The 12,077-nt window shown below is 42.9% G+C and overlaps 1 protein-coding gene across 4 annotated transcripts in view; it reads left to right on the top strand.

The window, feature by feature from the left end:
* LOC307263711 (RNA-binding motif, single-stranded-interacting protein 3-like) overlaps positions 1-12,077 on the top strand; it is a gene marked incomplete at its 3' end in the record, with an annotated part of 279,795 nt that overhangs the window by 238,772 nt on the left and 28,946 nt on the right. For all 4 annotated transcript variants that reach the window (XM_080044933.1, XM_080044936.1, XM_080044935.1 and 1 more), the window contains 3 exons: positions 2,072-2,178; positions 8,900-8,943; positions 11,449-11,545. In XM_080044933.1, the coding sequence (XP_079901059.1) occupies positions 2,072-2,178; positions 8,900-8,943; positions 11,449-11,545 (248 nt within the window). The remainder of the gene's footprint in view (positions 1-2,071; positions 2,179-8,899; positions 8,944-11,448; positions 11,546-12,077) is intronic.

Genomic DNA, 12,077 nt, shown 5'->3' with positions numbered 1-12,077 from the left:
GAAAAAAGTTTTGGTCCCATAGTAGCACCTAAAGCCACGTAAACACACACACTCACTCACTTTATTTTTTGTCTTCTTTGCATGTGTTTTCGGCCCCCGTAGCAGCAGCTTGGTGCCACGCAGTTCTGTTTGCGCATTTGCATCTCACACACACTGTACTTTAGCTACCAAAATAACTCTCTCACAAATGTGGGCAGCTTTCACAGTATAAGGGACGTGTCAGAAGAAAAATAGGAATCCATCCACAAATCATCATGTTAGCTCATTAGCGCTCAAATGATTTCATTCAAGCGAAAGAAAAAAACTCCCTCGCTCTCCACTTTAGGGTTGTTTTATTGTCGTCCCTGCCTCGTCAATGCCTGCAGCATATTTTTTATTTTATTTTATTTTTTTCACTCCTGTCTTGTGATGCTGGATTACTATCAAGGCCCTAGCTGCTCCCCTTTAACATCTGTAGAGCGGGTGGGGTAGATTAAAGCGTCAACAACTCTCTCCGTGGGTGTCATATCTTTGGCACGGCGTGATGAAAGGTGCCGTCACTCACCCAATCTGCTGACAAGCTGCCCTGCCATTGGCCGCTGTGTCGTCACATGTCAGCCTTGGTGTCACTAAAGCGGCCAGGCCCTCTAATGTGAATGCGATGACAGGGAGGGAAGGAGGGAGGGAGGGAGTCTATAAGCCACCAGGTGCAGGGCAGCAGCAGCAGTAGTATGGTTGAGTGTTTGGACAAGCTCACTCCCTCAGTGTGTGTACTGTTACTGTTGCTGAGCTGTACAAGCGTTCCCAGGGAATAAGTGTTTGATCCTCACTCTTCCTTCTGTTTTCTCCCCCTGTATACCTGTTCCTCTTATCTTTTTTTCTCTTTTTGTGTGTGTGTGTGTGTCTTGTGTTTCTCTTGCTCTCTCCCCTGTACTCCTGTGTTTCTTTTGGGTTTATCAAACTGTCTCCTCGTTTCTCTCTCTCATCTCGAAGGTCCGCTTTCCAAAAAGATTCCGATCTCGCTGACGCAGACAGAAAAAAAGGGGGGGGAAGGGAGGAGGGGGGAACGGACACTGTTAAGACCCCTGGATCTGCAGCCAAGAGAGCCACCAGTTTTCTCACGAGAAAAAGCTCACCAAGCCTTTCTTCTTTCATTGAGTCTGTCCTTCTCTCTCTCTCTCTCTCTCTCTCTCTCTCTCCCTCCCCCTCTCTCTCTCTCTCTACAGTATCTAATCAAGTGAGCCCTCCACCTGAATCAATTTGTCTCTTTTTTTTGTGCTCACCTGCAGCTCGAGTGTGAGAAAGTGCCCTTTTGAGAAGTTTATCTTCATAGCCGCATAGGTCATCGCAACACTTTCATCAACCTTTTATCTGCAATTATGCATACAAAAGGCTGTTGATACCGAGACGGCTTTGGCGAGGTCGCGGCACAGAGGGCTCCTCTCTCTCCTCGTTTAATTGGATTAATAACGGCTATTTCATGTCATGTTTTCCTAGCTGGTTGAGCGATACAAGTGGTTAGAGTGCCCCTAGTGTTCACTGCGAGAACAGCACAATAACAAATTCACATGGACTGCATGACAAACCTCTATTATCAAACAGCACAGCCCCAGTAGTGACGTGCTTTAACCATAGGCTTTAACTGATTGTTGAGTGGGAAAAAAGGCATAGAATTTCAAATAATAGAGACAAGGGCTGTTTAAAGTAAATCACGGAGGGAATATAAGGTATATACGTGTTTATGGAACAGGAACGCCTTCTAGAAATAAGCTTTGGCTGACTGAGCCCGGTCCTGCATTACCATCTCAGAGGTATTTACGAGAGCGATTACTGTGATTATTATTTCAACAATACCCTGCAAATGCTTTCATGGGTTGCCAGCCTGAGCCGGGGTACGGAGGGGCCTGCCAACATCGACGGTCTTGGAATTTCTCTAGGAGCTCCGTAAGAGGGCAGGGAGGGAGGGAGGGAGGGAGAGACAGAGATTAAGGTGGTAGAAGAAGAAAAAAATGCAGCACAGTTTTCTAAGGGTTTTTCTCTCTCCACACCGGATGTAGTCCTCCTAACATGATTTTGTTCCCTCTCTCTGCAGCTCCCACGGAGCCTTTGCTGTGCAAATTTGCCGACGGAGGGCAGAAGAAACGCCAGAGCCAGAGCAAGTACCCTCAGAACGGGAGGCCGTGGCACAGAGAAGGCGAGGTAAGACGTCTCCCTCCCTCCCTCCCCTCGACATGTCACAGAAGTATGAGGAGTGTATTTACTCTGGAACCAATACAAGAATCTTTCACAGGGTGCTGCTGGTACAGTGCAGAACCAATCAGTGTTGTAGTCAGTGCAGATGCCTCCGCATACTAGAGCCCTATCATTTTGTGTATTTTTACAGCAAACAGTGCAATTTTGCGTCAAGCTTGTTTTTGGTTTCCATATCAGAGGTGCCGAATATAGTGCAATGGAATCACGAGGCAAAATGAGCCGCAATTACAAGAATACAAGTAAATGATCAACTATATAAACAAGTCAGTAACATAAATATTAATCGAAAACAAATTATATTTACAATTTAACTGAAAATTCTTTGCACAAAGTCCATTTACTTGGTTTATCCTGAGGTTTCAGCCACATCCTAACTCCTGTCTCTGTGTGAGACGCTATCTAGTGTTGGATGTGAATCGCCAACTTGATAATTTTCCAACTGTCCGAAGTCCTCGGACAGGAGTCAAATGCAATAGACCTGTGTTCAAATCCAGCATAACTATTTCTTATTTTTATCCTGCAGTCTCAATTTGATGAGATGTGTGCTTCTGTTATTGCTATTTGTCCTAATTCCTTTATGCTGCAACAACAGCAATAAACATAATCACATTATGTACATCATTTCCTGGGGGAAAAAAACTATTTTCCTTTTTAAGAACCGATGACCAGGGGACCCAGATTGAACCACAACATGTCAGTCGACTCAGTTGAAGTTTTTCCATTCCAACACGATGACATTTTAAAACAAGGCGTTGACCTCTGAGGTAATGGTATTTCTAATAGCGGGCCCCACCCTGCTCCCAAGGCCCTTTGAGAAGTTGGCTACAACATGTGGCTTAATGTCAACCATTACTGCCTGTCGTATGTATTTACTCTAAGGTATGAGGCTGTAAAAAAGAAAAGAAAAGGAGAAAAAAAACGGATATCGATCAAACTGCCACCGGATGTATCGGCTCTGTCACGTAAATTGCATCTCAGGCCGTACGCCTCACTGAACACGTGTATATTTGCGCCATACGTCAGAATGCTGGGAAGCCAGAAATTTGATCCACTGCTATGGTAACGTATTCCTCGGCAACACGTGGAGAGACAAGGTTAAAGTCTCTTCATAGGCTACCAAGCAGCTATACTGGGAAAGGACACACAGAGGAGACAGGTAGAGGAGTGCTTCAGAACCAGACTATAGAGTAAAGTGAACACACACACACACACACACACACTCAAACTCAAACATAGACTCACACACACACATACACACTCAAACTCAGACTCACACACATATTCGTGCTGACAGTTCTGCTGAAACGGCAAGGTATGGGAGAGTAGGGGAGATGAAATGTTTGTCCTTCAGAAAACACATGCTTTCTGTGTGGCTGGTGGAAGTGCTGTGTGTGTGAGTAAGTGAGCTTTGTAAGTGCGTGCATGCGTGTGTGTGTGTGTGTGTGTGTGTGTGTGTGTGTGTGTGTGTGTGTGTGTGTGTGTGTGTGTGTGTTGCTAAAGGATGGGTTGAGTGTTATACCAGCCGTGTGCTTGCGTCTGTCCATCACATGTTCAGCAGCCCTAACACCAATAAGCCAGTGAGGCGTGTTTAATCTAAATCACATTGCTACATCCCCCAGTGCAGGCCCACACATAGACAGGGGGCAGCTCAGTTGACTTGAGGTAAAGTGAGATGACTCTAGAAGTAGTAAGTATCTTGAAGGGTGTAATAGAGTATTGAAAAAAAAATGCAAGATCTCCAAAATGGAGTAAACACCCCTCACAACCTCGACCTAATACACACATAGCCTTTTAATTTAACTTTAACTTAAAACAGCTGGTTACCGTGACATTTCAACTCCTACCTCCTTTGAAATATGTTTATATACTTTTTCCAACTACGCTGTGAAGGAGAGGTAATTGCTGTTTGGATTACATCCACCTGAAACATTATTCCCCGTCCAAGTAGAGTGACGTATATTCTGTGCTGCTTAGAGGTCGTATTGAGGGAGGTCACGTTGGGTTGCTGGCATACAAAGCATATAGCACTTAAAGAAATAACAACTGAACAGGGTTTCTTTGTCCCACATGTTGTTGGGTCGAGGTGACAAAGACTTTTGGTAAAGTTAAGGGAAGGTTTGGGGTTTTGTTTTTAATATTTTGAATAGTAGTTGTTGCGTCCCATCTCGAAATATAAGTCATCAGTGAATTTTCTGCTATTTGATAAAGACCACAGTCTCTCACTCCCTTTAACCATTGTCTTTGAGATCCCTCAATATAACCATATCATTTTTAACTTCACTTTAATTAACAGGGTATTGAAGGGACAAAACTTAAACATATGTTGCAGGGAATGGATGTATAGATTGAACATTTTGCTGAGGCAGTTAGCATCAGTTTGCAGTGAAATACTGCACATTCAACATAGAGGTCCCCTTTCAGATTGATTGAAAGAAAAAAGGTATTTTATTATTTTCTAATGCAGAATAATGTATTATATATTATAGATGAATTATGTATGAATGAAAAGGCGCTCATGAATGTAGTGTAAAGCAGACAGGGTTGATATATCCAACACATGCACCCACTGGCAATAGATATGATTTGGCTGTCATAATCATACAAAAATAATAATTGAACTACAAGCTAACCTTGAACGTGGGTTTGCCCAGGGCGGTTCAAATTCGAAGCAAAGACGGGTGTGCAACTGTAAATTTGGTACAAAACATTGTCTGTTTGTGGCTAATAAATGCAGATTTATACGATTTGCTTTCTGCCTGAACGCACTTTTGAACTAGAAAGCTGTGTGTTTTCATCTCAATTTAAAGTTCTTCATGTTGTCTCAGTAATAGAGAAATCCCTCCTCATCTCTCTCTCTCTCTCTATGGACTATCTATCCTGCCATGTTTCACATTAAGACATGGCAGCATGAGTGAGAGGTCGAGATTTAACAGCCAGAGTTCAAGGCCCTGGTGTGTAAATCTGTAGAAGAAACACTGAACATGCTAGTGTGTGTGTGTGTGTGTGTGTGTGTGTGTGTGTGTGTGTGTGTGTGTGTGTGTGTGTGTGTGTGTGTGTGTGTGTGTGTGTGTGTGTGTGTGTGTGTGTGCGTGTGCGTGTGTGTGTCTTTATGTGCTGTTGTTTTGCTATCCTTGAGGGAAGCCAGTCTGAGATTACGACCTTGAGACTGAGAGTTAAGGGTTTAAATTGAGGCTAGGATTCAGGGTGATGATTAGCATAAGGTTAATGTTTGTTTTGTTTAGTTCAAATTCCTTTTTATTTTCAATTTCAAACATATTCATTTATAATTTTTATTTAAACATTTATATATGTGTTGTGCCTGATCTAATATCATTACGATTTCAATGCATTTACACCTATAGGGTGAAAACAAAGGCTCTTATACAGTAAGTTAAGTATGCCATGTGTGTATGTGTGTGTGTGCATCTTTGTGGTCACTGCTGTAGTAGGTAGAACAGGGTGAGATGGGAGATAAGATAGGCTTCACATGTTAGTCTGTTTATCAGAGCCGAGGCCATCCCTCACCTCCATGCCTGTGTCAGACAGATGAAGGGGAACAGCAGCCCACACCATCCGTTATTCTCTCTCTCTATCTTCCCCCCTTTTCTATCTACAGTATATATATATATCGCTCCGCTGCTATCCGTCTGTCTTTAAGCACTCTCTCCATCTCCCATCCTCTTTCTCTCCACACCTCGCCTCTCCGTCTCTTCTTCCCTGTGTTTGAAGTCTTCCCAGTATCCCACAGCAACATATGGAGAGAGAGAGAGAGAGTGGGAGAGAGGGAGGGAGTGAGAGAGAGAGAGAGAGAGCTAGTGACTCACTGGGACCAATAGAAAGAAAGAGACGGAACACATTGCATGATCAGTCAGGAGTTACAAGGGGTTGAGTGCTGCAGGGTGGCTGGTGGCAAGGATTGAGAAACATATGACAGATTTTCTTGTAAACGAAAGTTGGAGTCTAAACTACACTTTCCCTGCCACACACACACAAAGACACCAGCGCCGTGTTTGCGGCTCATTCTTTTACTCTCTCTTTCTCTCTTTCACTACCTCGCTCTCTTTCACCGACACACACACTCCTACACACAAAAACTTTCAAAGTCACACTTTTCAAGCACCTACTCTAGGGGAATGAGTGTAGATGAAGAAAACATCCGGCTTTCCACTCTGTGTGAAAGGATGACAGATGTCCGTGTGTGTGTGTGTGTGTGTGCGTGTGCGTGTGCGTGTGAGCGAATCTGTGTATGGAAGGCAAACAAGGAAAGAGCGGGTCAGTGTTTCTGTGTATACGAGGACAAAGAGACGATGGCTCGGCTCAATTTCCCTTTGTAAGAACATTACAGCTCCCTTTTTAGGATCACTGTGTCACACACATGGATACACACATATTTGAAAGCTGCTTTATTGGTACGGTGAGCAAAGATGAGCAGATATTTAGGCAAGATTTTTTTTTCAATAAGTAGCTGTTTACAAGAAGCAGCAAGTGGGATGCTGCTTTTTTTTTGTAAGTTCGGATCCAGCTGTCATTTTACCACATTTTTGCCTAAAATGTGAGTTATACACTTTTGTTTGGGTATGATTATGCAAATACTGTTAATTAATGATTTTTAGGAATAAATCTTCTGTTAAATTATCATATTTCATAGGTGGAACTCGATTTCAACATTATTTAGCATCTTATATTGATTCTCCCGGGCTTGAAAACAAGGGCTTTACTTGGTAGCTTTTCTCAGTGCCAAGCTTTGTTCACAGGATTTGTACAGTTTATATTTGAGTTTGTTTATTTTATTCTCGTATCAAGCTTAAACAAACACAAACTGTCTCAGTCTTTTCCTGTCTCTTTTTTTGCGGATGAGCCAAAAAGCTGACTGCATCTGTAATCAGTCATTGGCCAATGCAGGGTTCCCGGTCAGGAGTTTCTCTGCTCTGGAATTCATCGGCACACAGACAAGAGGGCAGCACTTAGGGGAGTTATCAGCCACACCAGACAGCTGGCCATGTCTGACTGCCACTGCTATTAGCCTGCATGTTAACACACACCTCGCACACACAAACATGCAGACAGGCTTGCAGTGAGCCACATTTGATCGCATAATAGCGTGAAGAAAGTGTCTCAAAAAACATGCACGGAGACCTTTGAACACATGTCCTCACATAAAGGAACACACGTAAAACACTGAGGGTGATCATACACAAAAAGTAGTTAAAGTCAAATATATCTAAAGTAAACATGCACTGAAGAAAGTCACTTCAACCGGCCATAAGATTTCCATAACATATCTCTGAAAGCCTTTTAACTACGTAAGTGTGCAAATACACTTTCACAAAAACAATCCTTTTATCCTCGACTTCCCTGACATTTTGAGGACCAGTGGTGCACGAAAATAATCAAAGAGTGTTATTTAATGGAGGGCCTATTCATTCTATGGAGATTCTCTGTTTATCCTCACTCTCGTGGCTTTGGTCTAGGCTCATTGATTCCCCGCCCCCCCCAAACCCCTGCTCATCTGAGCCCCTATTGCCTTAACAGTATAACTCTGTGTAGCTAGCCCTCTGGAGGGACAAGGGCAAAAAAGTGGTTAAGAGACGGGAGGAGGGTAGATTAAGAGATGAGGAGGGTAAGGGATAAAGAAAGAGAGAGAGAAAGGGCAAGAAGCGAAAAGGAGAACACAAGACAACGAGGAATGAAAGGAGAGGGAGGGAGAGAGAGAGAGAGAAAGGGCAAGAAAAGGGAGTGTGTGTAAGGGTGTATGTATGCTGATGAAATCTGCCGTCCTCAGCAGCCTCCCGTTAAAAGAAATCGGATTAGCTTCTCCTCCGGGAGAGAACCTTCAGGAATGCATATGACGGATTGTGGAAACACAGGTTTCTCTCCTGGACTCTAAGAGGACCGCACACACACACACACACACACACACACACACACACACACACACACACGCACAATACATACGCCATCAGCAGACAAATAACTTTTCCACTCATTCCTTTTCTCTCCAAAGGGCATTTCTTCATTTCCTCTCATTCATAAAAACATGATTGTACGTGATTGAAATAGAATAAAAGGCTCGCCCTCAATACCAATTCTCTTTGTCCTATTGACTAAGCTTTACTCCCACTTTGGCTTTGTCACTTGTCAGTTTTTCCAATTTGAAACGAGCTGATTCTGATTTGATTGAATTTATCTTGAATGAAAAGAATCAGGGTATAAATGACGTTATTCCTCAAGTACAATATTGGTACAGCGAATTATCTTGGTGACATTGGTGCAGGAACATATTGACAGATATCCCAGAGACATACGGACCCGAGAGACACAGTAATACACAGTTGACAGTGTCAGAATGTGGTCCAATGAATATTTGTTATACTATTTCGAAAATCGTAATGTTACCTACTGAAATGTGAATAAAGGAACCAATTGTGTGCAGGATTTCTGGCTCCTTCTCACTTTTTGCACCTGTCATTAAGACCTTACGAAGTAGTTTTGAAGAAAGCTGAATAAGCAAAATGTGTAACTGTAACATTTAATGATATCCAAATAAGATGAATATACAGTCAGAAAAAAACGGTCCCTTGCTGCAGTGTAATGTCATTCAATCGATCAAGCTCTTACAATTTATGATTAATCCTGCGTGTTTTTTTTCTCTCCCTCTCTCTTTCAGACTGGCATGGCGTTAACATATGATCCTGCTGCAATGCAGAATGGGTAAGAGCTTAGACTTTCAATCCATCCATGGCACCTTTCTAATACACTCACCTATTGGCTCATATGGACCCCAGTCAATAATACTGCCACACATAAAGATGAATGTAGTGTCTGCACTTTGTTACTGTTTGATTAAGGAAATCCATATGGACTTTGGAATATCGGTTTACTGGTTGGATCGAGTGAGAAATGACAAAGAGTATAGCTGAGTGAGTGAGTGTGTGTGTGTGTGTGTGTGTGTGTGTGTGTGTGTGTGTGTGTGTGTGTGTTTTTCGGTGTGTTTGGGTGTCCAATGTAAGTGTGTGCTCCTGTGTGTTTTTATGTCTTTATGTCATGACTTAATGGTGCCGTTGAAATAAATGACCCGGCAACGTGCAGTATTGAGACAGGAAGGCAGGAGTGCTGAGCCTCCCCTCCAATCACCCTTTGGCCTCAGTCGTTCACAGGAAGCTCCTTATTCCACCGCTTCCTAAACCACTTATCCCCCAAGGACTCTGAGTCAATTTGAAGAAAAAAAAAACTGGATGAATAGCATCACTCATTACACACAGTTTGCCATGTTAAAAGCCTGCTTTGCTTCCAAATCTGTCTAAATTATAATCCCACAGACGGTTGTGTTAAGCAACAGACCTGCTTGGGAATGGAATGAGTCACTCTTAATGCATTCAACCACATGTTTAGCTTAATGATCATATTCCAGAAAAGGGGAAGTAGGGTGAATTAAGCTGCAAAGAGAAGTAGTCAACTACATTAAAGTGTAAATGCAACGTAGAAATTCAGATTCTAGAAATATAGAGGCAATTTGATTAATATGTTAATGTGAAGTAGAAAATGTAAATGCAACAGATGTGCAACTTCACATCTGGCAGACTATACCTACTGGTACATCAAAATTCAAGTGCCATCCACCCATCCATTCATTGTATGCTACTTATGCATAGCCAGGTCACCATGTCAAAATAGTCCAGCTGTCCCTCTCCCTAGCAACGTTTGCCAGCTCCTGGGGGATCCTGTAGGGTTCCCAAGCCAAATATAGCCCACACCAGCATGTTCTGGGTCTTTCCTGGGGGTCTATACCAGATGGACATGCCAGGAAAACCTCCAAAGGTATTACCCATGATGCATCCTGGTCAGAAGCCAAAACCTCCTCCACTGACTCCTTTTGAGGCAAAGGAGCAGCGGCTCTACTCCAAGATGCCTATACATGTCTATACCATAACTCCATCTATAAAGGTGATTTGCCACCCAATGGAGTAGTCTTATTTCAAAGGCTTGTCTCTGCTGCAATCCCATTCTTTCGGTTATACCCAAAGCCCATCCCAACCCCCATAGGTTAGTGGAAGATAAATTGACTGATGAATCGAAAGCTTTGACTTCTGGCTCAGCTGCCTTTTCACTGGTCAGTACAACACACACATTACTGCTGACACCGCTACAATCTGCCTATCGATTAAGCATATACCATTTTACCAACACCAATGAACAAGACCCTTAGATACTTGGAACTCCTTTACTTTGGACAGCAGTGCACTCCTAACCTGAAGGCAGTGTCTGCTTGTGCCTTGAGTTCTATGTAATCTCTAAAAAACCCGAAAAGTGTGCCACCCCAATACATAGAGCACAAATTGGTGGGATGGGGATTGGGGAACCAGCTTTTTTTTAAGGTCTGCCATTCTGCAGCCAGGCACTGTGGCAGGCATCACTTTAAAAGCGGGGTTTATAAGCAATTTGCCATATCAGTATGAAGCTGAGGAAGAAATGTTAAGCTTTTTCTTTTTTTCTTTTTTAGGGTGAAAATATAATGTAAAACACAACATGGAGGAGCTGATGCTGTATCTCGAAATTGAATGTGCGGTCGTCAAACCTGGTTTATAACTTATCTAATATCCTCGGCCAGTTATATGATCTTCAGCTCCGGTGACAGAGACTATTGGAATTTCCACTTACCCTCCCAGGGATCACAGCGATATAGATGGTTGCTGTAAACCTTCAGCAATGAGATAAAGAAGCGTATAGCCCCACCACCTCGCTCCTCTACGCCTCATGTCAAATCTTAGCGTTTTTGAAATGCATTGCGTTTTCTCCCAACCTCAGCCTGCAAAGTGTGCTACTTAAGCCACTCAGCCAGGATAGTACAGTGTAGCCATAATACTAGAATCCACATTGGATTGGAGGGAAAAAAATACTGCTTTTATACAATGGCAAAGCTCAATTTGATGTGATAAAACACAATTTTTCAATTGAGAACTCTATAGGACACTTCATGAAAATTTTATGTGTTTGCTCTGAACAAGCTACAGGATAAATCCACTGTGTGTTTTTCTGTGTCAGTGCGTGTGTGTGCTCTAGTTTGCAAGAGTGTTTTTTTCTTAAGCGGTTTCAGCTAACACCCCTTTTTTATTTCAATTGTTCTAGATGCCTAGTATGAATTCGCCAAAACTAATTCAGCTTCACCTCATTACTACTTCTCTTTTCTCCTCTCTTTTTCTCTCTTTACTTTCTCAGGTTCTACTCCTCGCCTTACAGCATCGCCACCAACCGCATGATCGCACAGACCTCCATCACGCCCTTCATCGCTGCTTCCCCCGTTTCCACATATCAGGTGGGCCACAATGCATTATGGGTAGATTGCTGTCTGTGTGTGTTTGTGTACATAGGAGGGTTTGCTGTGTGTAGGGTGATGGAAGAGAGGGGGGCGGGGAGTGGTCTGTTTAACAGTGTGAGGTTCTCTTCTTCTTCTTTCATCGTTTGTTTGGCGCTCCAGCTGTGCTAGATGGCATCTGTTTGGTAGGCGGGAAAGCACAACAGGCATCAGAAAACAAGGAGTAGAAAATAAAAAAGGCTGACAGGGTAGAAAAAATTAAATCAGCCATCAAGAATGAAAGTGTCTAGGGAAACAAAAAAGCATCTTTCCCTGACCCCTTTTGTGCTCCCTCAGCTGCTAATGCAATGAATAATGTTCTTTTGTTTGTTTTTTCATATGAAATTTTTTACTAACTTCGACAAACAATCGCTCCCTCTTCGCTTCCCTCAATCCAAGCGAATTTTCCACCTCCCTCACGGCCGTGATCCCGTGGAGTAAATGACACAGAACAGAAACAACGTGAAAATTGGCCGTGTGATATATCAAGAGT

The sequence above is a fragment of the Ammodytes marinus genome, assembly GCF_949987685.1.
Source record: "Ammodytes marinus genome assembly, chromosome: 17".
Taxonomy (NCBI): Eukaryota; Metazoa; Chordata; class Actinopteri; order Uranoscopiformes; family Ammodytidae; genus Ammodytes; species Ammodytes marinus.
The sequence above is the reverse complement of the archived record's forward strand: the minus strand, read 5'-3'. Positions and strand labels throughout refer to the sequence as shown.